At 37.9% G+C, this 26,706-nt stretch overlaps 2 protein-coding genes across 5 annotated transcripts in view; both read right to left on the reverse strand.

Moving 5' to 3' along the window:
* The window catches only part of PRLR (prolactin receptor), a 290,378-nt gene that overhangs the window by 90,631 nt on the left and 173,041 nt on the right, over positions 1-26,706 (reverse strand). The window lies entirely within an intron of this gene.
* Positions 11,938-13,081, reverse strand: LOC103120480 (calmodulin-1-like). Its single transcript, XM_060191218.1, has one exon. The coding sequence runs from the start codon at positions 12,855-12,857 to the stop codon at positions 12,561-12,563; it is 297 nt and encodes a 98-aa protein (XP_060047201.1). The 5' UTR covers positions 12,858-13,081; the 3' UTR covers positions 11,938-12,560.

Genomic DNA, 26,706 nt, shown 5'->3' on the forward strand with positions numbered 1-26,706 from the left:
TATCAATAGACATGGATACTAGATCAGATGAATGGGGTTTGTAGTTAATGGTATCTATATACTTTCCCCATATTTGGGAGCTACTCTACCCTGATTCAACTTTTTAGTTATATTCCTAACTCTGATACCATATTCCCAGATAATACTTTTAGCTCATCTGCATGTTAGCTGTTGGGCTTAAGTAAAATTAGTAAAGTAATGGGTCCCTTGGAATATACCTAAAATAGACTTCCTAGATTCTTCCAGCATGAAGGTCCCAGATTTTATCTGCTATACTCTTACTTTTAGGTTCCTGATTATTAAATTATTTGTTCTACTTTATGTCTTAATGCTTTCCAGCCACCAAGTTGTAGATGCTACCATGATATCAGCTTGACTTTTCTGTGCAGACAACCTTACCAATGTGTCCTGGAACCCCACTTCCCCAGAACCCTACTTAATTAGGGAAAGATAGAAACAGTCTGGGGGTATGGATCAGCCTGTCAATGCTCATGTCCAGCAAAGACAAAATTACAGAAGCGAGACATTTTACCTTCTGTACCCATGAAGATCTTTGTTCCATACTCCCAGACGGGTAAAGAATAGGGAAGCTACTAATGGAGGGGATGCAACACTGGTGATGAGAATTGTATGGAATTTTCTCCCTCTTTTAAAAAAATATTTATTTATTCCCTTTTGTTGCCCTTGTTGTTTTATTGTTGTAGTTATTGATGTCACTGTTGTTGGATAAGACAAAAAGAAATGGAGAGAGGAGGGGAAGACAGAGAGGGGGAGAGAAAGATAGATACCTGCAGACCTGCTTGTGAAGCGACTCCCTTGCAGGTGGGGAGCCTGGGGCTCAAACTGGAATCCTTACACAAGCCCTTGTGCTTTGTGCCACCTGCGCTTACCCCCTGCGCTACCGCCCAACTCCCTGGAATTTTATCCCTCTGATTCCACAATCTTTTTGTCTTGTTGGTTGTTATTAAATCAGTATTAAAAATGTAAAGAAGTAATATGGAAGAAGTTTCTAATGGAGGGGATGGAACATAGAACTGTGCTGGTGGGAACTATAAGGAATTATGCCCTTATTATCTTGCAATATTTATAATCATTATTAAATCACTAATATAGTTAAAATATTTATTGGATTCTGGGCATTGCTTTTTAAATTTTTATTTACAAAATGGAAATATTGGCAAGACCATAGGATAAGAGGGGTACAATTCCATACAATTCCCACCACCAGAACTCCGCATCTTATTCCCTCCCTTGAAAGCTTCCCTATTCTTTATGCCTCTGGGAATATAGACCCAGGATCATTTTGGGGTGCAGAAAGTGCAAGGTCTGGCTTCTGAAATTGCTTCCCTACTGAACATGGGTATTGACAGGCTGATCCATACTCCAAGCCTCTCTCTCTCTTTCCCTAGCTGGGCAGGGATCTGGGTAGGCGGGGCTCCAGGACACACAGGTGGGGTCATCTACCCAGGGAAGTCAGGTTGGCATCATGGTAGCATCTGGAACCTGGTGGCTGAAAAAGAGTTAACATATAGAGCAGAACAAATTGTTGACTAATCATGAGCCTAAGGCTGGAATAGTGCAGATGAAGATTTGGGGTCTCTGTTTTAGAAAATGCTAGTAGGTCTATTTTAGGTATATTCCAAGGGGCCTATGACTTTTATTACTTTTTGCTTGAACCTGACATCTAATATGCAGGTAGACCTAAGTATTTGTCTGGTGAGATGGTGTCAGAGTTGGAAAAAGGACTAGAAATCTGGATCAGGGAAGAGAGTAGCTCCCAAATATGGAAAAAGTATATAAATATTGTTGACTGTAACCCCCATCAATTTAATCTGGGGTCCCTATTTAGCACAAGAGCCTATGTAATCTTTGCATCCACGTAGTTCTGAGCTCGCATTCTGAGGTCATGGCTAGGAACATTCCAGGTTGCACTAATTTCAGGTCCCATCTTCTCAGGCAGTAGGTAGTGTAAGTTATCCAACCTCCCTTCAGAAAAGGGAACAGTCCCTATCATTGTATCCACATTGAGGGCAAGGTCTTATAGGGGAACACAGAGGGTCCATAATGTTGTTCCTGATGGAGATGACCAGTGACAGTGGAGAGAGGGATCTGTTAGAGGTCTAGGCCCATCATGTCTGTGTGGGAATCTCATGACTCCCTGACTAAGGCCCCAGGTGATGGGTTGGCCTGGTAGTGACTATAGAGTCACCATTAAAGTATGAGTCTCTTTACCCTATTCAGCTTTTGTACTCCTTATTTTGTCTGACAAGGTTATGGAGTGATTGAGGGATGTGTAGTAGGAAGTAGGTGAGGAGGGTATCTAGGTTTCAGTAGATAATGACTCACAGTATGCCATATTTTCTCTCCGTTTTGTTAAGTCAACATATTTACTAGGAGATTTTAAAGGCAGAAATTTTTCAGGGTTTGGCACAAGTTTCTGCTTTTTTTCCATTAGAATCTTTTGCCTTTCATTTATGAATTGATGTTTATTTCCAAGAAATTCTCAGAATTAGATATAAGTATCAGAGGAAATGGAAGATCTCTCAGTAATGCAGATGATAAGGAGAGGTTGAGAGTGAGAAGGAAGGTGCATTACCTTTGCATGTTGTCTCTGACACAATCTTGATATTCTATGATCACTTAGGAAGTGTATCCACATGCAGAAGAGAAATGTTTTTAACTGGTATAAATTACATTAAGGAAAATTTGAGACCAATTAAAGTTTAGTTAGTTAAATACCTTGCTTCTAATTGCTGAAGTCCTGTGCCAAACTAAAAAAAAATAATAAAGTGTCATGTTATGAGGCAGAAAACTTGGACTCAATAGGAAGAATGATGCTATAATTACTATTTTGGTCCAAATAGTAATGCACCTCTGAAATGAATAGAACTGTGTATGGTTAAGTTTAACATGGCGCCTGAAATGATCATGACTTGCTGTCTAGTAAGGGTCTAAATCACTATGATTCTGAAATAGTCTGATCATCAGAGACTGGAAGATACAATATGAGATTATAGTAGTCTATAGTCCCTATTCCAAAATTCAGATATTTCTGTCATCATGTGTTAGAAGAATTCAAGATCTTGAGGGCAGAGCCAAGATGACAACTTGGAAGAAGTTGCTGGCATGAGCTCTGACAACAACTGCTGGAAAGCATAGAATCCTGGCCTTCAGCAGGACAGAGAACAAGACTTTATAAACGTGACACCATAGAGGTGACTATAGTTCAATGTGAATTAGAAAATAGAGCAAAAAGAAAGGATTTTTTTTTTATCATTTCTTTTGCCCCCTTCCCCCATAACCAGACCCTAGGGGTAGGGAGCCTCTGCTACAGGCTCCCCACTGACCTTTTGTCTTTACCAAGATTCCTGGCTTACCAGGGGTGCCATTCCAATCTTGTTCCTTTCTGAATACCTTGGCTATTTTTTCTTTCTCTGAGTAAGGGACTTAGGCGCAATTGTAGTGACAAATATCTGACCAAGCAAAGCCTTACCCCTCCTGGGAAAGTCTGCCTGGAAGTTTTGGATTATTTTCCTTTTTTTTTTTTCTTCTTTTTCAATCAGTTGTCTAGCCTCAATATGCCTGAGCTAACCAGGAGCTATCCAAGCTGCAGACCCACTTGCTAGGGCATTTTACTCTGTTCTATTTTATTATTAATGTTATATATATGCAGTTTCCATTGCCCCCCCTCAGGTTGACCAAAATTAATTCTTAGTATACTTTCCATTGCTAGGCGACCGGGTGTCTTATCCATTGTGAGAGGAACTTGTTCACTCTTCATACCACATTCATTCTCCCCCTTCTCCCTCCTCATAGCTAGTTAAAAAAAAACAAACTCTCCTTTCACTGCTCTTTTTTTTTTTTTACTGTTTTTTTGTTTTCTCTCTTTTTTTCACCCTGTCTTCCTTTCTTCCTTTTTCTTTCCTCTGCTTTCTGCATTCACAGATACTCATATGTGAATTATCTCAGGGAAGAAATCTGACTCAGAGTAGACTCTCTTTGTGTGTGTGTCTCTGCTCTACTTCCCTTTCTCCACTTGCTACCCCTAGAATTTACAGTGCACAGTAGATTTGGATAACTGTCTATTTCTGCTATCCCTTTTTTCCTTTCTCTTTCTTTTTCATTTGGATTTGGTTGCTATTTTTTCTTGAACTGGAGACAGTGTTAGGCTAACTGGTATTGGTTAAAGTGCTTCAATCCTTGCTTCAGTTACTATTGTAATTTCTGAGGGTGATGATTGCATTTGTCATAAAGGTATTTAGTATAGCATGGATTGTACTCAAAACACAACAACTGAGGAACAACAGAACATAAAAATAAAAAACACAAAAATAAAAAAATGGGTATATCAAGAGCAAATAAAACTGCTACTACAATGAATGATGACAAGAGCCCAGAAGAAACTACAAATCAGACAGAAGTAACAATAGATAAGAAAAGCATGCAAGCAATAATAAACTTATTAATCACAGAAATGAAAACAACTTTGGAGGAAAGGGCTAGAAGTATTAGAGAAACAACAGATGAGACCCACAAGGAAAATACTAACTACCTTGAGGAAATTAGAGAACTTAAAACTGAAATAGCTTAACTGAAGAAAAAAGCTGAGGGAAGGAAAAGCAGACTAACAGAAGCAGAAAACAGAATTAGCCAGATAGAAGGTGAGCTAAATAAAACTAAAAAAGAGGTAAAAGAGCTTAAAAAGAGATTGAAAGACACTAAAAACAACAACAGAGATATATGGGATGATCACAAAAGGAGTGATATTCATGTAATTGGCTACCGGAGGAAGAAAGAGAGGAAGGGGAAGTAAACATTCTAAAGGAAATTATAGAAGAAAACTTCCCAGACCTGAACAACAGAAAGAGCATTAAGATTCAAGAGGCCCAGAGAGTCACAAAGAACATAATCAATCCAGACCTGAAGACACCAAGACACATGAGAGTTACAATGAAAAGAAGTAAGGATAAAAAAGGATTCTAAAGACTGCAAGAGAAAACAAAAAGTCACATACAGCGGAATACCCATGAGACTATCAGCAGACTTCTCCACTCAAACTCTAAAAGCCAGAAGAGAATGGCAAGATATCTATCGAGGCCTGAATGAAAGAGGGTTTCAACCAAGGATAATATATCCTGCTAGACTTTAATTCAAGCTAGATGGAGGGATCAAAACCTTCTCAGACAGACAACAGTTAAAGGAGGCAACCTTCACCAAACCTGCCCTGAAAGAGGTTCTAAAAACCTCTTATAAAGAAGAACATCACTATAATACTTGAAACATATCAGAGCAAATAAAAAGTTGTTGAATAATGACACTACAATACATTAAATCCATAATATCAATAAATGTCAATGGCTTAAACACAACCATCAAAAGGCACAAAGTGGGAGGATGGATCAGAAAACATAACCCAACAATATGCTGCCTGCAATAATCCCACGTGACCCAATGATATAAACACAGGCTTAAAGGGAAAGGATGGAAAACTATCATACAGGCTAATGGACCACAAAAAGGACAGGAACAGCCATTCTCATCTCTGACACAATAGATTTTAAATTAAATAAAGTAATAAAAGATAGGCAAGGACATTACATAATGATTAGAGATCAATCATTCACGAAAATTAACAAATATTAACATCTATGCACCCAATGAGGGACCATCTAAATACATGAAGCACCTACTCAAAGAACTCAAAAAATACATCAATAGTAATACAATAATAGTGGGAGACTCTAACACCCGACTCTCACACTTAGATCAGAAAAGCAGAGAATCAACAAAGAAAGAAGAGAATTAAATGAAGAGATGGACAGACTAGACCTCTTGGACATTTTCAGATTTCTTCACCCCCCAAAACTGGAATACACATTCTTTTCAAATCCACACAACACATACTCAAGGATAGACCACAAGTTAGGCCACAAAGACAGCAACAACAAATTCAAGAGCATTAAATACACCCCAAGTATCTTCTCAGACCACAGTGGAGTAAAGCTAACATTCAACAACAAACAGAAAATTATTAAAAGACACAGAATTTGGAAACTAAACAACATACTGCTTAAGAACCACTGGATCAGAGAGTCACTCAAGCAAGAAATTCAAATGTTCCTGGAAACAAATGAAAATGAATACACAAGCTATCAAAATATTTGGGACACTGCTAAAGCAGTAGTGAGAGGGAAACTCATAGCCATGCAATCACATAATAAACAACAAGAAAAAGCTCAAATAAAAGACCTTACTGCACATCTTAAGGACTTAGAGGAAGAGGAACAAAGTAACCCTAAAGCAACTAGAAGGACAGAAATCACTAAAATTAGAGCATAAATAAACAACATTGAAAATAAGAGAACCATACAAAAGATCAATGAAGCCAAAAGTTGGTTCTTTGAAAGATTAAACAAAATTGACAAACCCCTAGCCAGACCCACTAAACAAAAAGAGGAGAAGATTCAACTTAATAGAATTGTAAATGATAGAGGAGATATCACAACTGACACCACATAAATCCAGAAAACCATCAGAAACTGCTATGAAGAACTATACGTCACCAAACTAGAGAAACTGGAAGAAATGGAACAATTCCAAGAAACATATGCCCTTCCAAAACTGAATCGAGAAGAACTACAAAACCTAAATACAACAATCACCTACAAAGAAATTGAAACCATTATTAAGAATCTCCCCAACAGCAAAAGTCCTTGACCAGATGGCTTCACAAATGAATTCTACAAAACCTTCAGAAAACAGTTAATACCCATAGTTCTAAAGCTTTTCCATAGTATCTTAGACACAGGAACACTCCCTTCCACCTTCTATGAAGCCAACATCACCCTGATACCAAAAGCAGAGAGGGAAATAACAAAAGGAAAACTACAGACCAATATCTCTGATGAACATAGATGCAAAAATATTAAACAAGATCTTGGCCAACCGGATACAGCAGCATATCAAAAATATTGTTCATCAAGACCAAGTGGGATTTATCTCAGGAATGCAAAGTTGGTTCAACATCCGTAAGTCAATCAATGTCATTCACCACATCAATAAAAGCAAAGCCAAAAACCACATGATTATCTCAATGGATGCAGAGAAAGCCTTTGACAAAATCCAACTCCCATTCATGCTCAAAACTACAAATAACGGGAATAGATGGGAATTCCTCAAGACAGTGGAATCCATATATAGCAAACCTACACCCAACATCATACTCAATGGACAGAAGCTGAAAGCATTCCCCCTCATATCGGGGACTAGACAGGGCTGTCCACTATCACCATTACTCTTCAACATAGTTTTGAAAGTTCTTGCCATAGCAATCAGGCAAGAGAAAGAAATCAAAGGAATACAGATTGGAAGGGAAGAAGTCAAGCTCTCACTATTTGCAGATGATATGATAGTATACATAGAAAAACCTAAAGAATGCAGCAGAAAACCACTGGAAATTATTAGGCAATATAGCAAGGTATCAGGCTACAAAATCAATGTACAAAAATCAGTGGCATTTATCTATAAAAACAGTAAAACTGAAGAAGAAGATATCCAGATATCACTCCCATTCACTGTAGTAGCAAAATTAATAAAATACCTAGGAGTAAAGCTGACCAAAGTAGTGAAAGACTTGCATATTGAAAAGTATGAGTCACTACTCAAGGAAATAGAAACTGATACCAAGAAATGGAAAGACATCCTTTGCTCATGGATTGGAAGAATAAATAGCATCAAAATGAATATTCTCCCCAGAGCTATATACAAATTAATGCGACAGCCATCAAAGTTCCACCAAACTTCTTTAAGAGAATAGAATAGAAACTACAACCATCTATTTGGAAGTAGAAAATACCTAGAATTGCCAAAACCATCTTGAGTATAAGAAACAGAAATGGAGGCATCACATTCCCAGATTTCAAACTATATTATAAGGCCATCATCATCAAAACAGCCTGGTACTGGAACAAAAATAGGCACACAGACCAATGGAACAGAATTGAAAGCCCAGAACTAAACCCCCACAGCTATGGACATCTAATCTTTGATAAGGGGGACCAAAGTATTAAATGGAAGAAGGTGGCTCTCTTCAATAAATGGTGCTCAGAAAACTGGGTTGTAACGCACAGAAGAATGTAATTGAACCACCTTATCTCATCAGAAACAAAAATCAACTCCAAATGAATCAAGGACCTGGATGTTAGACCAGAAACTATCAAATACCTAGAGGAAAACATTGGTGCAACACTTTCACTCCTTAAACTCTTGGTCATTATGCCAGGTCTGCTTCATTGCTTGATGATGTGGTCTATTTACAAAATCACTGTTTTGCCTGAGACCTGCCCTGCCTGCAGGGCATTGGTTTAATCCCCACTGGTTAGAACCTTTGCAACAGTTGAAGATCCACCTTGCCTGCAGGACATTGGTTTAATTCCCACTGGTTAGATGGAAGCTTTCATTCTCTCCACCCACTCTCCTACTTATATCCTTTTCTGACCTACCACTTCAACCTAGAAAGATATAAATGCAGATGAAAAAAGCCAGCATTGGATTGCATTCCCATTCAGCCATGAGTTCTTGGGTGTGTCTCTCCTGCCTGTGAAGCTAGCCTGGCACTAAACCTCAAGGGCATCTTTGATGAAACAGACCCAATTGCAAGGAAGACTAAAGCAGGAACAAACCAATGGGAATACATCAAATTGAAAAGCTACTGCACATCCAAAGAAACTATCAAACAAACAAAGAGACCTCTCACAGAATGGGAGAAGACCTTCACATGCCATACATCAGACAAGAGACTAATCCAAAATATACCAAAAGAGCAAATCACCAAAGAGCTCAGCAAACTTAGCACCAAAAAGTAAAATGACCCCTTTCAAAAATGGGCAGAGGATATGAACAAGACATTCACTTCAGAGGAGATCCAAAAGGCTAACAAACATATGAAAAACTTCTCCAGGTCACTGATTGTCAGATAAATGCAAATAAAGACAAAATTGAAATACCACCTCACTCCTGTGAGAATGGCATACATCAAAAAGGACAGCAGCAACAAATGCTGGAGAGGCTATGGGGACAGAGGAACCCTTCTGCACTGCTGGTGGGGATGTAAATTGGTCCAGCCTGTCTGGAGAGAAGAGAAGTCTGGAGAACTCTCACAAGCCTACACATAGACCTTCCATATGACCTAGTAATTCCTCTCCTGGGAATATACCCCAAGGATTTCATAATGCCCTATCAAAAAGAGATGTGTACACCTATGTTCATAGAAGCACAATTCATAACAGCTAAAACCTGGAAGGAACCAAACAACAGATGAGTGGCTGAGAAAGCTGTGGTTTATATACACAATGGAATACTATGCAAGAATTAAGAACAATGAACTCAACTTCTCTGACCCATCTTGGATGGAGCTAGAAGTAATTATGTTAAGTGAGCTAAGTGAGAAAGACAAAGATGAGTATGGGATGATCCCACTTATCAAAAAATTTGATCAATAAGAACAGAAAGGGAAACTAAAACAGGATCTGATTAAATTGAGAGTATGGCACCAAAGTAAAAACCCTGTGGTGAGCAGGAGGGTGGACATTTGGCTTTCCTGGGCTGCATGGGGTGGGGTGGGGGTTGGGGCGTGGGATGGGACAAACTCTTTTGGTGGTGGGAACGGTGTTTATGTACACTCTTATTAAAGTGTAGTCATATAAACCACTAATTTATATGAGAGGGAAAAATTGATCTTATGGCTAGAACTTTTTAAAACACAGAATGAGTCTTTTTAATACATAGGCTGAGTCTTTGATATGTCGACTCTCTCAAAAGCCTAGACCAGGGAGAACAGAAGCAATGGTGGCACCACTATATACAAGATGCTGGGTATTATACAGCAAACCCTAGCAAAGGGACTTTTCAAAGTTAACCCAATCACCAAATAATGTGATGATAACAATAACTATCCATTGTCTTCTTGAACCCTAAGACCTAGGAACCTCACATTTTCACTATAGAGCCTATATTTCCCCCAGTCTTGGAACCTTAGGATAGAGCCCACTTTCCCATATGCCTCTCCCAATCCATATCAAATAATATTGCATCAGCCGATCACAACCTAATCAATGCAATGGTTGCCACCTCAACATGCTTCAGCTCAGACTGTGTCCATAGACTCCAGGTGTGGAATGACAACCCTCCAGCTTCATCACTCAGGTGAGACCTTTCCTTTCATAGTATTCTCTAAGTCCATTCCAGGTGGTAGACCCCCCAATAAAGTCTCCAAACCTAGATATAGACCAGGTCTCCTGTGATAGAGCATATGTTCACACATGTCCATAAACCAGGGAAAAATATATACCTGAAAGTAGAAGTACACAAGAGACTGCAAAGAGTACCCCCCCCAACACTTCATCTGCACTATTTCAGCCTTTAGGTCCATGATTGTTGAACAATTTGTTTGCCTTTGTATGTGAACTCTCTTTCAGCCACCAGGTTCCGGATGCCAGCATGATGCCAACCACATTTCCCTGGACTGACGACCCTACCAATGTGTCCTGGAGCTCCACTTCCCCAGAGACCTACCCTACTAGGGGAAAAGATAGGCAGACTGGGAGTATGGATTGACTAGTCAACACCCATGTTCAGTGGGGAATCAATTACAGAAGCCAGACCTTCCACCTTCTGCAACCCACAATGACCCTGAGTCCATACTCCCATAGGGATAGAGAATGGGAAAGCTATCAGGTAGGGGAGGAGATATGGAGATCGGGTGGTGGGAATTGTGTGGAGTTGTATCCCTCCTATCCTATAGTTTTGTTAATGTCTCCTTTCTTAAATAAAAACAAATAAAAATATTTTACTTAATAAAATTAAAAAAAATTCAAGCTCTTTCCCAGTGGCTGAAATTAAATGAAATTCCTCAATTTACTTCTTTCTAGAAAGTTTCTTCAGTGTTAGCATATTTCCCTGACATTTTGGTCTCAGTATTTCTGATTTCTTAGTCTTGACAAATACCCATAATGGGACAGAGTTGAAATAAAAGCTGAACCAATGACTGAAACTGTTGTCTTACCAGTCAACAGATTAACAAGTTTGTCCTTTCAGTGATTCAGTGCTCTGATTTTCCACAAAGTATTTCCATTTGCTAGCATTATCAGAAGTCTGTAAGTCACTTGGTATTCTACTGGGATAATGACTTCAACAAGAGATGGTATATGAGAGTTGGATTTGGGATGAAGTGGATTTCATCAGTGAGTGTGAACAAAAGGGTTTTTGTTTATTTTAGTTTGGAGGCTACTGGTCTGAATTCACCTTTCAAGAATGGGAGAGGTACATATGCTAGGGCTACAATTAAAGCAACAATAAAAAAACAACTTTCTTTTTTAATTTAATTTTTATTTGTTGTTAATAGTATGTTACAAGATTATAATGTATAGTTCCACACTACACTTACCACCAAAGTTATTATTATTATTATTTGCCTCCATGGTTATTGATGGGTCTCAGTGCTGGAACTAAAAATTAACTGGTCATTTTTTCAATTTTATTGGGTAGAAACAGGAAGAAATTGAGGAAGGGAGAGAGAGAGAGTGAAGAAGAGAGAAAGATAGACATATGCAGACCTGCTTCACTGCTTGTGAAGCATTGACTCTGCCGGTGGGGAGCAGGAGCTCAAACCTGGATCCTTGTGCACGTCCTTGTATTTAATAGTATGTGTATTTAAATGGGTGTGCCACTGCCTGCCCCCCAAGTTTTTACAAGTCTTACAAACAGTTTGCTTGATTCAATTTTGTTTGGATTTTTTATTAACTTTATGTAAATAAGACCTTTAGAACCCACATATGAATGAAACCATCTGGTAGTTAACTGTCTTTCATCTCTTTACTTATTTTGTTAAGTATAATCACTTCCAGTTCCATCCATTTTGTCCCAGAGTACACACTATAATTTATTTATTTTTTTAAATTGTAATTTTTTTATTGGAAAACAAATATACAACTTGGAATGGATGAGGCAAATTGTGCCATAAGCAGATTTTATTTAAGTGGCTAAAACAAAGTTTAAAAAGCAACTAACAATAAAATAAAATGTTTCTGGTACAGGACCAGCAGTACAAAAAAATAGTGTACGAGTACCTGGATAATACACCCGTTTTGCAATAGTGCAACTTTTAAGAACATTGTTGACTGTCCATAGTCCACGCAGAGTTATAACTCCACACTTCAACAATAACATGCTGACAGTTCCTAAAGAAAACCACTTAAAAAAAAGGCATGACCCAGATGATCCCTCATTTGACCAACTCTATCTACATTTAGATGTGCAGAAGGGCTTAGATATATCCAGAGTAAGCCACATGCAACATGTTACTTGATCAATTTTCTAAAATAAGGTTTCAGGACAATGACAGTAAGATAAGGGAAGAAAACATGGAGGAATGAAGTCCTACTTACTATACATGCATATTTTTTTTGACAGTAGGGGGAAATCTCTTACAGATAAGTTAAAAACAAAGAAAAGGCAAGTAAACAATTTTGTACAAGAAATTTAACACATTTTGTACAATGTCTTCACTTTGTTGTCATCATTTGTACAAACTCTTCATAGTTTACTTGACCATCACCATCAATATCTGCTTCCCTGATCATCTCATCAACCTCTTCATCTGTTAACTTCTCTCCAAGGTTTGTCATCATGTGGCGAAGCTCAGCTGCACTAATATAACCATTACCATCCTTATCAAACACACAGAACGCTTCTCTAATTTCTTCTTCACTGTCTGTACCTTTCATTTTTCTTCCCATCATTGTCATAAATTCTGGGAAATCGATTGTGCCATTACCATCAGCATCTACTTCATTAATCATGTCCTACAATTCTGCTTCTGTAGGATTTTGCCCAAGAGACCTCATTACAGTTCTCAATTCTTTTGTTGCTATAGTTCAATCCCCATCCTTGTCAAATAGTGAAAAAGCTTCTTTGAATTTTGCAATCTGCTCTTTGGTCAGTTGGTCAGCCATGCTGCTAGCGCTACCGGTGTCCGAGACGCAACCACACAACCACTCGGCTCGCTCTCTCCACTCAGACTAACCACACTATCATTTCTTAATTTGTTGATGTAAGCCATTTTCTCATGTGTGAGATGGTATCTCAGTGCAGTTTTGATTTGTATTTCTCTGCATCTATTAAGATAATCATTTGGTTTTTAGTTTTGCTTTTATCGATGTGGTGAATGACATTGATTGGCTTATGTATGTTGAACCAGCCTTGCATTCCTGGGATGAATCTCACTTGGTCATGATGAACAACCTTTTTGATATACTGCTGCATCTGGCTGGCCAGGATCTTGTTTAATATTTTGGCATCTATAATCATCAGAGATATTGGTCTGTAGTTTTCCTTTATTGTTGTGTCTCTATCTGCTTTTGGTACCAGGGTGATGTTGACTTCACAGAAGGTGGAAGGGAGTGTTCCCATTTCTTCGATCTTGTTGAAAAGCTTTAGAAGTATAGGCATTAACTGTTTCCTGAAGGTTTTGTAGAATTTGTTTGTGAAGCCATCTGGTCCAGGACTTTTGTTGTTGGGGAATTCTTAATAACTGTTTTGATTTCTTTGTCTGTGGTTGGTGTATTTAGGTTTTGCAGTTATTCTTGGTTCAGTTTTGGAAGGGCATATGTTTCTAGGAATTCTTTCATTTCTTCCAGATTCTCTAGCTTGGTAGTGTATAGTTCTTCATAGAAGTTTCTCATGATTTTCTGGATTTCTGTAGTGTCAATTGTGATATATCCTCTATCATTTATAATTCTATTAATTTGAGTGTTTCCTCTCCTTTTTTTAGTGAGTCTGGCTAGGGGTTTGTCAATCTTGTTTAATTTTTTAAAGAACCAACTTTTGGCTTCATTGATCTTTTGTATGGCTCTCTTATTTTCGATGTGTATTTCTGCTCTAATTTTAGTGATTTCTGTCCTTCTAGTTGATTTACGGTTCCTTTGTTCCTATTCCTCCAAGTCTTTAAGGTGTGCAGTAAGGTCTTTTATTTGAGCTTTTTCTGGTTGTTTAATATGTGATTGTATGGCTATGAATTTCCCTCTCAATACTGTTTTAGCAGTGTCCCAAATATTTTGATAGCTTGTGTCTTCATTTTCATTTGTTTCCAGGAACATTTGAATTTCTTGCTTGAGTGACTCTCTGATCCAGTGGTTCTTAAGCAGTATGTTGTTTAGTTTCCAAATTCTGTGTCTTTTAATAATTTTCTGTTTGTTGTTGAATGTTAGCTTTACTCCACTGTGGTCTGAGAAGATACTTGGGATGTATTTAATGCTCTTGAATTTGTTGTTGCTGTCTTTGTGGCCTAACTTGTGGTCTATCCTTGAGTATGTGTTGTGTGGATTTGAAAAGAATGTGTATTCCAGTTTTGGGGGGTGAAGAAATCTGAAAATGTCCAAGAGGTCTAGTCTGTCCATCTCTTCATTTAATTCTCTTCTTTCTTTGTTGATTCTCTGCTTTTCTGATCTAAGTGTGAGAGTCGGGTGTTAGAGTCTCCCACTATTATTGCATTACTATTGATGTATATTTGTAGTTCTATCAGTAGCTGTTTGATGTATTTAGATGGTCCCTCATTGGGTGCATGGATGTTAATAATTTTTAAGTCTTCTTTGTTGATTGATTTGATTTGTATTTCTCTAGTAATAAGTGAAGTAGAACATTTCTTCATGTGTCTGTGCACTATGTATTTCTCTTCTTTAGAAAATTATCTGTTTAGTTCTTTGGTCCAAAATTTTATTTGGTTAATTTTGCTTCTTTTGTAGACCTGTTCTAATTCTATATAGATGTATAGACCAGTTGCTTGTCTGATGTGTGATCTGCAAATGTCCTCACCCATTTACTGGATTTCCTGGATATCCTTGTGTAGCTTGCTTTTGATGTGTAGAAGCTTTTTAGTTTCATATAATCCTATTTATTTGTTTTTGCTTTCATTACCCATGTCCAGGAAGTTGAGTCTCCAAATATTGATGTGAACATCCTGAACAGTTTCACTGATACTTTCTTCTATAAATTTTAGAGCTTATAGTCTAATATCTCAATCTTTTATCAATTTTGATTTGATCTTGATGTATGGTGTTAGATGATGATCTAGTTTTACTTTACTTTTTTTTTTTAATTTACTTCCCCTTTTGTTGCCCTTGTTTTTCATTGTTGTTGTAGTTATTATTGTTGTCAACATTGTTAAATAGGACAGAGAGAAATGGAGAGAGGAGGGGAAGATAGAGAGGGGGGGAAAAGAGATAGACACCTACAGACCTGCTTCACAGCCTGTGAAGCGGCTCCTCTGCAGGTAGGGAGCTGGGGACTTGAACAGGGATCCTTGAACTTTGCGCCACAGGCACATAATAGTTTTACTTTTTTATATGTACCTGTCAATTTCCCCAGAACCATCTGTTGAAGAGACCTTCTTTACATCATTAAATGGTTTTGGAACCTTTGTTATATATTAGATCATTTTTATCTGTTTGGGCTCATTTCTGGACTTTCAATTTTGCTTCATTGATCCAAGTGTCCATTTTTATTCCAGTACAATGTTAAAAAACAACTTTCAGTGGAAAGATAAAGTCTAGAGTTCTTTAGAAATTGGTTTAGAAATAATCCCCAATTGATTTCAATATAAATATATTAACATTCTTAAGATGTTAGTTTCATCCTGGTTTCAAAATCTCCATGGGGGCTTTATGAAAAATTTCTTTAAGCACTTGAAGCCACTAATACTATAGGTGAGAAAGAACACACTATTTTAATTAAAATAACAGATTATTATGATTATGGTAATCTGGGCTGAGAAAATCTTTTTGTCTAGAAACTAAAAGAGAACACATATTTTCTAATTTTGGTATCCAAGATTTAGGATTATTTATGATTAGCAGTCAGAATTATTCCTCTTGTACACAGTGAAATCAGAGAAACTGAGCAGTGTTACAAAGCAAATTTGTTTTAGTTTCTTGTTATTTCAGTTAGTTGGGGGGGGGGCATCTGAATACTATTTATCTCCCTTAGTCATGGGGTAATGCAGATAATAACCTAAGTGAAGTAGCAAATAATGAGCCTGTTGGTGCTGATGTTTCTGATTTTCAGCTTACTTGTTTTCTTGATGACCAAATGTTGCCCATTTTAGGAGTAATTAAACTTCTTAGAATGTTAAATATTGTTTCTCTTTCATTTCTCAGGCTAATTTAAATATACTCTTGATGGCTAAGTTGTGATGGTAATAGGAACACTTTCCATCATTATGTTGAGAAACGAAATACCAATATGGACACAACATGGATATGCCCCAGCTGATGAGAGTGTGTCCATGTACTATCTTCAGTCTGTGAGTGCTGTTGGTAGTTTCTGTTAGTCCCCATTGACCAGGGGGTCTGACTTAGCAGGGCCAGGAAGACATAGCATCAGCCAGATAATTTGCTTTGAGTTTCTTTCTTCCACACATATTATCAACATAGTCCTTACTCACTCAAAAATTTAGTCTCTTCCTTCAAACTGAATTGAATTTGATTTTACTCTTTTGTAGACCTAGGAGAGCTTGGTGGTCAGAATTAGAACATGTTAGTGTTTTTTAGATTTAAAGACTTTCCTTTGGTATTTAAAACAGACAGAGCAACATCACTGCCATATTTGTTAACAGGAGGATACTCTGAACTTTTTGCTCAGTCATTGCTCAGAGAACATAAAGAAGTCATTATTAAATTCTAACATCAGGTGATTAAATTTTTTTTCTAACTCACATTCAGTGACTATTTTTATGTGTCTGGTTAATAGTTTTATGTTAATAGTCAGCTCCATAATAGATTCTGGAATTCCATAGAGATCTATGAGATGTTCTAATGGAAATAGGAATTTGCATCCTGTGAACATGTGGAAACTTGTTTCTGGAAGAGGAATTACTGAAATTAGACTTTAATTTGAATAGAAGTTCATCTGTGGCTTAATGAGTTTATGAATAAATCCTAGTTGTATTTTGTTGGGTTTTCAGGTAATTTTTCATTGTTATTTTCTAGTTTAGCATGAGAGCAATCTGAAATGGCCCCTATTCCATAAACACACATCTGGAATTCCCTTCTTTGAGTTTAATTATCCTACTTATTAAATCAGTTTCTTCCAAGACTTTTCTGGTAACATCTATTTTCAAAGTGGTTCAAATGCATCAAACATTAATTTTTATTCAAATGAGCTAGTATGTACTATATACCCCAGTATATACAGCATATTGATCTACCAAATTCATTGCATATAGGCACTAAAATTAACTGTTGTGCAAAGGATTTTGAACCAAAAGGGCTATAGATAGGACTTGTGAGACTTTTTAGCCATATGAGTTTGAGGAAGCCTCTATGCTCTAGGCTGGAAAGAGACCAGAGTGAAATGTTAATGAAAGATAAGCAGTCTAGATAGAAACTGATGGTTAAAAATATTAGTATCACATTATTTCCTCTCTAGGTGATGGGGGAAGGAAGATTGGCAACTTTTAGTTTACTAAATGTTAGAGCAAAAATGGGAATCTAATTGAGGGAACTCTGAAAAATGATAGCTGTCATTTAGGGATTAAGACAAAAATGGGAGCTGGGTGGTGGTGCACCTGGTTGAACACACATGTTACAATGTGCAATTACCTGGGTGCAAGCCCCATTCCCACCTGCAATGGGGAAGAAGCTTTGCAAGAAGTGAAGCAGAGCTGCAGGTGTTTCTCTGTCTCACTCCTTCTCTATTGCTGCTCCTCTCTCTCTCTCCCAAGGGATAAATAAGATATTTAAATGAAAATAAAAGAAAAAAGTTTTCTTCTTAGTGGCTTATTTATTTATTTATTTTACCAGATAATTTCTTAGCTTTGACTGATAGTGGTGCTGAAGACTGAATCTAGGATATTTGATCCCTTATACATAAAAATCTGTATTTCAAACTGCTTTACTATTACTTCATCCATCTCATTAGCCTTCTTGATTTTCAGCTTCTTTGTCTATAATGGAGGAATACCTTTAACTACCTTTTTTGATTGTTATGAGAATTTGAAGCACAGTGTCCAGAAAATAGCATGCAGTTAACAATGCTAATGTTATTCACACTGACCAATGGTTTTATTTTTGCTATGTGCTAGGCTCCTCTCAGCACCCCTAGGAAATAAGAACAACTATTATCTTCATTTTGCTAATGGGAATGAGAGTCAGGTTAACTACTTAGGTTAACTACTTATCAAATGTCCTAAAGATAGGAAATGGTTATGTCATTATTCCAGAGTTCTTGTTTGATCACTACTCCTTATGTAAGAAGAGTGGGCATCGAGTGTTTGCCACACTGAGCAAGAACTACCTGAATACAAGTCCCATGCAAACTTCTAAGTCCTGTGGGACTCTGTTATTTATTCCTCATCCTCCCAGTGCTTCCTCATTTATACCTGAGTCAGAAGCTGGGGAAGGCAAAAAATAACAGCATAAATAGAACAAAGCAATCAGTATCTCCCTAGCAGATCAGTTATAGAACTTGGCCTCAAACTCAGCTTTGAACTTGATTGAACACATAAAGGCAGGTACTATACTATAAATTAAAATTTTTCATAAGCCTTAATGTTACTTAGTTATAAGGAAGAAAGGAACACTCATACATACAGATCCACTCTACAAAGATATTGGATAATATAAATATCATACTTTGCCATGCAAATGGCATTAGGTTACTCTGAAAATACTCTCCACTAGCTTAAGTAAAAAAAAAAAAATGTTCTCAACACTGAATTCCTCCAAACCTAAGACATTAAGACCAGGATATATATATTTGTCTCCAGGGTTCTTGTTGGGGCTGGGTACCTACAATACGAATCCACTGCTCCTGTGGCCATTTTTTCAATTTTTTTTTTTGATAGGACAGAGATAAATTGAGAGGGGAGGGGAAGACAGAAAGATGCCTACAGACCTGCTTCACTGCTTGTAAAGCAACCCCTTCCCTGCAGGTAGGGAGTGGACTTGAACTGGGACCCTTGCACTGGTCCTTGCACTTCATACTATGTTTGCTTAACCCAGTGCTTCACTGCCCAACCCCTGAGACCAGGTACACATTTACAAACTCATATCTACAGCTGAAAATTTATTCAACTCAGATAATAGACATAGTAATTTATTCTTGGAATTAAAAAATTAGTGCATTGCTCATCAATTGATGAATAGATAAATACAATTGGCATATTTGTATAATTTAGTATTATTTTACAATAAAAAGGAAGTATTTGTATATGCTACAACATGGATGAATTGAAAAAAAAATATCTGCCTAAGTGAAAAAAATCCAATAAAAATATCTTATATAATTCTAGTTATCTGAACTATCCATCAAAGGCAACTAAACACATAGAACATGGTTGCCAGAAGCTGAGATGGGAAAGAAATGAGAGAAGGATGTGACTGCTAATGATGCTAAGTTTATTCTTGGGGTGACAAAATGTTTTAAAATTAGATTATGATTATGCCTGCACAATTCTTTAAAGAAGAAGAAAACTGGGAAGATAGCACCAGCAGTAGCTAAACAGATTATTTTTTAATTGAGACACTAAAGGTTCTGGGATTAAACCCGGCAGTAAATATTTTTACAACCATAAAGCTGTCAAAATATTACAGTGACATTTCCACTATTTGCCAAAATGGCAATAGTTTTTTTATGCAATCCATCCTCATAATTATCAATAAACTTTGGAAACAACAACAATGACTAAGAAAGGTTTTTATCTCCTCTCTCCTGATCTTCTATCCCAAGGGCTTGATAATTCTTCTTGTCCTAATATTATACTGTTCATTAAATATTTGACTACTGGGAAGTCACAGTTCCAGAAATATTGACTCTTCATCTATTAAGTACAAATTTTCAGGCCAAACCTGCAAACCTTTTCTCACCTGTGTCCATTTCCTTTGTTAATTGCTTTTTCCTCCTGTGTGTTTGCTGCAAGGACCCAATCTTCCATATCAGTGCTTACCCAGAACAAGATCTCTGTGACTTAATTGCACAGCCAATTGTTAATGAATGAAAAGCTTTGCAGAAAGTAACTCATGGAGAGAAATTATTATATCCCATTTCTTCCACTCTAAGTAATAGTGTGAGAAACATAGGATGCTTTTCCATCAATGTTTTCTACTCCGGGAATCAGACTGGAATTAGGAAGCCTATTGAAGAACCTTGGGCAATGGTGAAAGTCATTAAGAGATAAGCATCATCAACAACAACAGAGGGTCTCTCTCTCTCTCTCTCTCTAGTGTACTTGATTTACTCTATCCACTGTAGACACAACTGAGTCAATGGAAAATTTGTATCCATTGATAGAAATTCCAGTTCACTTTTTAAATAATGAAAGAATCTTGTTCTCCACTTAGCTTTCCTGCATGTTGAAATCAACCACTATGGAGTTGCGCAAATAGATAAAATCTTCCTCTGCATTCCCTCATTCCTGGTCCAACAAAGCTAGCGAGATTTTAGGTCAATGGATGAACTATGAAAATTGTGGAATTGGGACTCATCTGGTCTTAAGGTAGGAGGTGGCCTTAAAATCTCAAAAGATTCCACTATCCTGATTAAATTTCTACTCTTTCTTCTCCTCCATTTACCTTCTACCCGCTGCCAGTGACAGACTAGTACAATTCCTTTCCACTTCCACTAGAAGGAAAACACTTCCTTCTTTGCCTACTTTAGAAGAAAGGTATAATACCAAGCAGTGGGGTAAGAGTGGGCATAAAACTTGATTTATCAAACACAATTTCACTGTCCCTCCTTCCCCAGGGTACCCGATCCTTATGCAGAGTGAAGGGGAGAAGTCAAGGGACAAGCCAAGAATCCAAGAAGCCTGGCAATTTACCCTGGACCACAAGCTATGTGAAGTTTAGATGCTTGCTTCAGAATGCAGAGGGTGAAGGCATAGAGGCTTGATTTGCCAAGGATTCCTGGTATGTTTTGTTCCTGGCTCTCAACATTCTTAGTGACCAGTTTGTGAAGCTCTGATAAGCACTAACCTGTTTGTTAATTATAGCCTTGGAAAGCTGACTTTTGAGGCAGTTTAATATTTGTCATGTGGTATATAAGGCCCTTACTGTCCCTTTTCTACATTGCAAAGAAGAAAAGTACACATACAATAATTGGATAACTTGCTGTGGCAGAGGTTAGATTTGTTTGGTTTGGCTTGATTTGGTTTTCAACTCACCTGCCACACAAACAAAATGGTTAGATTCAAAGCAGCTGTGGTTTCTCAGAAAAACAATGAATGAGCCAGACAGAAAGGCAAGGAGCAAAAGGGTTAAGGGCTGAAGCAATGAGGACAAATTTCGAGTGAGTCAGGAATCCTAAACAGACATTTCCAATGCAACCTGGAGTGTATACTCTGCTCTCAGCACATGATCTTGGGTTCTATGGACCGTGTCACACAGGAAGGGTGATGTGTTTCTGAAGGGGGCAGGCATTGACCCAGAGCTTGGACTGATCTCTCAGTCTTTTGTGCCAAAATGTATTTTCCACACAGAGGTAGGATTTTAGCTATAAAACTGAGTAAAATCAGACACGTAATTACATCAGGATAGATAAATGGTAATTTTTGTCATGTCATCTGATTGAATAGTGGTGTGAATCAAACTGTTTGCTCACCCCAAAGAGATGTTAAAGTGCACCAGTAACCCAGAATGGAACTTTATTTGGAAATAGGGTTGCTGGAAGTATAATTATTTAAGATGAGACAATGCTGATAAGACAGACCTTTGATGCTTTTCTAAGTAGGAAAGAGGGCTGGGCAGTAGTGCTCCTGGTTTAGCACACATGTTACAATATGCAAGGAACCATTTCAATCTCCTACTCTCCACCTGCAGGAGGGACACTTCATGAGCAGTGAGGCAGGTCTGCATTTGTGTCTTTTTCTTTTCATTTTTCCTTCCCCCTCAATTTCTCTCTGTCTTGTCTAATAAAAGAAAAAAAAAGAGTCACTAATGGATTCATCATGAAGGCATTGGGCCTCAGTGATAACCCTGGTGGCAAGAAAAATACTAGAGAATCACAGGGAGAACATTGCGTGAAGACAGAAGGAGAGATAGGAGTCATGTGGCTAGAACAAGACTCACCAAGGATTGTGGGTTACCATCAGAACAAGGATGAAGCAAGAGAGGAAGGATTCTAGAATCCCAGAGGGCACACTGTCCTGTTTAAATATTCCTTCCAGACTCCCAGCCTCCATGTTGAGAGAAATCAACTTTCTGTTGTTACAAACAATATAGTTGGGCCCTTTGATAATAAAATGCCAAGAAATGAATATGGATGACTTATACCTGTGCTTCTACATATATAACAGTAAATTTATTTATTTATTATTTTTTTTCCACAGTCAGTTTATATTTCTTTTATGAACCAATTTGAAATTTGCCAGCACTTTGAATTGGTGAAAATAGTGGAAAGAGCAGGTGCTGGGAAATTGTGCCGATGCAGTCACATCTGCCATGTTGTGCCCTCAGGCTACTGCTAGTTCCCGAGAGACTTGGGACATTCTCGGAGTGCCTGTTCAGCCATGTTGTGCCCTCAGGGCATTGTCTATATCCCCGAGATATTTGGAGTGCTTTGGTTACTCCTCCCCCCTCCCATTGTCACGAGAGTTATTATCCTATCCTGGAGTGTTATGGTTACTCCTCCCCCTTCCCATTCTCGTGAAAGCTACTCCTATAAAAGCCCTTCTTCTTCCGCACCTCACCCTTTTGCCAGCGCTTCACTCCAGTGTTCAGATGCAGGAAAGGTTACTGCGTGAGGCGGCCATTTTCGCTACCTCCACGTGGCCCAACATGCCTCTCTAGCACCCAACTCTGAGGTGCCAGTGCAAATAAAGATTTGTGTTTCCTCTTCGCTCCGGACCCCCTCTCTCTCTTCTCCGCGGCCCGCGCACAACAACAAGCAGGGTTTGGTCCCATGTTAAGGCAGCATCCATTTATGAAAATTAAGAAAGTTGCTGATGGTCTGTAAAACACCAGTGAGAATGTTTCAAGTTCAAGGCTACAAAGATCTGTTAACTTTCATTTAATGGAGCACTTTAATCACCAGAAGGAACTTTAAGAATGATTAAGGACACATGTAAAATTTTGTTTAAATGAATTGAGCCCAAAGCATACTAAATGTTTTATTTTTTCTCCAGAAAGTGGAAGGGGTTGTGAAAGGGAGGTAGTCCTCACATTTCAATTCAACTCTGTGTGTGTGTGTGTGTGTGTGTGTGTGTGTGTGTGTGTGTGTGTGTGTGTGTGTGAGAGAGAGAGAGAGAGAGAGAGAGAGAGATGACATGGGTGAGTAAGTACAGGACTTCATGCGTGCATGATTTCACCAGTCTAAGCTGCCTTTTTTAGACACTAACAGACAGACAGAGACTCAGTGAAGGGAAGACACTGAAATACTGGAGAACCTTTCCCAGGGTATTGGCGTTGCTGTGTAGTGTTCCAGGTTCATTCCTGGGCTGGTGTGCATGTCAAAAACAGCTACCTCTCTGGCCCCAGATCTTGGCTTTGGTGTTGACATTAGAATGAAAAAAAGCAAAGCCACTAAAACCAGTCTGGGCCTCTTTCAGGAGACATCACTTTCAGTTTACCAACTTTCCTATGTGGCATTGAGGAAGGAAAAGGTAAAATGACAGATATCAGGTTATATTCCTCCCACCTATTTCAGTATGTTTAGCTGGTAATTACAATTAGATGGATATATAACCATAATGTGTTTATACCTAGCAGAATTATTAATAATCCCTTGGATATGGCTACACATTTGCAATTCAAAATGAGAAATCAGGGTGGGGGAAATAGCATAATGGCTATGCAAACACTCTCATGCCTGAGGCTCCAAAGTCACAGGTTCAATCCCCCATACCACCATAAGCCAGGCCTGAGCAGTGCTCTGGTGTTTCTCTCTGTGTCTCTCTCTGTCTGCATCTCTCTCAAAAATAAATAAAATATTAAAAAAAAAACAAAATGAGAAATCAGTGGATTAGTGCATGAATTTGTGTGCTGCATGAACCTCAGTAATCACATTCTATTAATACTCAGTAAGACAGTGGCTACACATTCTGTTTTAAAATAAGGAATGCTAGTTTATAACAATGGACTTTGGTAATCATCCATGTCAGTTACCTGGATCATGGGAATGCATGAAGACCTTGAAAATCAAGTAATAGGTAGATTATTACAGTAAATTAAAAGTCTAGGTAAGAGTTATGATCCATTCCAGTCCACTCTGCAGCAGACTATCTTTGTAGGAATAGCGATGCTTTAGTGCTTCTCAGAAACCAGATGTATTATTTAATTTTCAAGTTATTTTTTCTGGCTCACTAAACTCCCAATTAACTGCACTTTAAGTTCTCCCCCTCTATAGGCATAGAGACCAACTAGCCTGAATTTTATTTCTACTAATATACAAATATCTGTATGTTAGATTAAGCAGAGCTAATCTGACTTCTCTTTCTCTATTTTTATTTATTAGGGGGTTAATGTTCTACAGCTGACAGTAAATACAATAGTTTGTACATACATAACATTTCCCAGTTTTCCACATAACAATACAACCCAACTGGATCCTCCTTTGCCATCAGGTACCAGGACCGGAGCCCTCCTCCCCACCCCAGAGTCTTTTACTTAAGCGGAATACACAAATTCACTCCAAGTTTTGCTTAGTGTCTTCTCTTCTGATATTGTTTTTTCTTTTTAAAAAATATTTATTAATTATTATTGGATAGATACAGAGAGAAATTAAGGGGAGGGAGAGATAGAGATGGAGAGAGACAGAGAGACATCTGCAGCTCTGCTTCACCACTTGTGAAACTTTCAACCATAGGTGGGGACCAGGCCTTGAACTCAGGTCCTTGTGCACTGTGGTATGAGTGCTTACCAGGGACACCACCACCTGGCCCCTGAATTTGTTTTTGTTCTACTTCTGCCTGTGAGTAAGGTCATCCCATACTCATCTTTCTGCTTCTGACTTATTTTACTCAACATGATATCTTAAGGATCCATCCAAGATGGGCTGAAAATAGTGAAATCATCCTTTTATTTAAATTTCTTTATTGGGGTATTAATGTTTTATAGTCGAAAGAAAATACAAAAGTTTGTACATGCATAACATCTATTAGTTTCCACATAACAATACAACCCTCACTAAGTCCTCTGCCAACCTTTCCCAGGACCTGTACTTTCCCCTCCACCCATCCCAGAGTCTTTTACTTTGGTGCAACACACCAACTCCAGTTCAGGTTTTACTTGTGTTTTCTCTTCTGACTGTGTTTGACATTCTCACAGGAGTGAAGTGATATCTTATTGTTGTTTTTATTTGCATTACTCTGACAATCAAAGACTTAGAGCATTTTTCATGTGTTTTTTGACCTTTTGGATCTCTTCTGTGGTGAATCTGTGGTCCATGTCCTCTCCCCATTTTTGGATAGGGTCATTTGTTTTCTTGTTGTTGAGTTTGGTAAGTTCTTTATATATTTTGGTTATTAAACTCTTGTCTGATGTATGGCATGTAAAGATCTTCTCCCACTCTATGAAGGGTTTCTTTGTTTGGGTACTGGTTTTTATTTGCTGTGCAGAAGCTTTTTAATTTGATGTAGCCCCATATATTTATACTTACCTTAATCTTCTTTATAATTGTACTCATTTCCTTGATGATGTATTTAAAATTTGTGGGGAAAAGAATTGTACCAATATTTTCCTCTAAGTATCTGATAGTTCCTGGTTTAACATCCAAGTCTTTGATCCACATAGAATTTACTTCTGTGTTTAGTGAAATATAGTGGTTCAGTTTCATTCTTCTGCATGTGACAACCCATTTTTTCCAACACCATTTGTTAAAGAGACTCTGCATCCCCCATTTAATAGTCTGGGCACATTTGTCAATGATCAGATGTCCATAGGTGTGGGGGCTTACTTCTGGGCTCTCGATTCTATTACACTGGTCAGTGCGTCTATTCATGTTTTGGTACCAAGCAATTTTGATGAAAATGGCCCCATAATACAATTTGAGATCTAGGAGTGTGACACCACAAGTTCTGATCTTTCTTCTCAAGATTATTTTGGCAATTCTAGGTCATTTCTAGTTCCAGATAAACATTTGTAACATTTGTTCTATTCTCCTAAAAAATGTGGTTGGGCTCTTGATGGGGATAGCATTAAATTTTAGGTGGCTCTGGGTAGTATATTCATTTAATGATGTTAATTCTTCCAACCTATGGATATGGGATATCTTTCCACTTCTCTGTGTCTTTCTCTATTTCCTTGATTAGTGACTCATAGTTTTCAGTACACAAGTCTTTCACTTCTTTGGTTAGGTTTATTCCTAGATATTTTATTGTTTTTGTTGCTATAGTAAAGGGAATTGATTTCTGGATTTCTTCTTCTAACAGTGTTTGCATAGAGGAAAGCCACTGACTTTTGTATGTTAATTTTGTAGCCTGACACCTTACCATATTGCCTGATGGTTTCCAAAACCTTCTTGCTGTGTTCTTTAGGTTTTTCTATGTATACTATCATGCCATCTGCAACTAGGGAGAGTTTGACTTCTCTTCTAATCTGTATGCCTTTAATTCCTTGCTCCTGCCTAATTGCTATGGCAAGAACTTCCAAAGCTATGTTGAATAGTAATGGTTATAGTGGGCAGCCCTGTCTAGTACCTGATCTGAAGGGAAATGCTTCTAGT

The sequence above is a fragment of the Erinaceus europaeus genome, chromosome 5 (assembly GCF_950295315.1).
Source record: "Erinaceus europaeus chromosome 5, mEriEur2.1, whole genome shotgun sequence".
NCBI lineage: Eukaryota > Metazoa > Chordata > Mammalia > Eulipotyphla > Erinaceidae > Erinaceus > Erinaceus europaeus.

Excerpts from the sequence above, each read along its gene's own strand:
- LOC103120480 (XM_060191218.1), bottom strand. The coding sequence starts at position 12,857 with ATGATTAATGAAGTAGATGCTGATGGTAATGGCACAATCGATTTCCCA.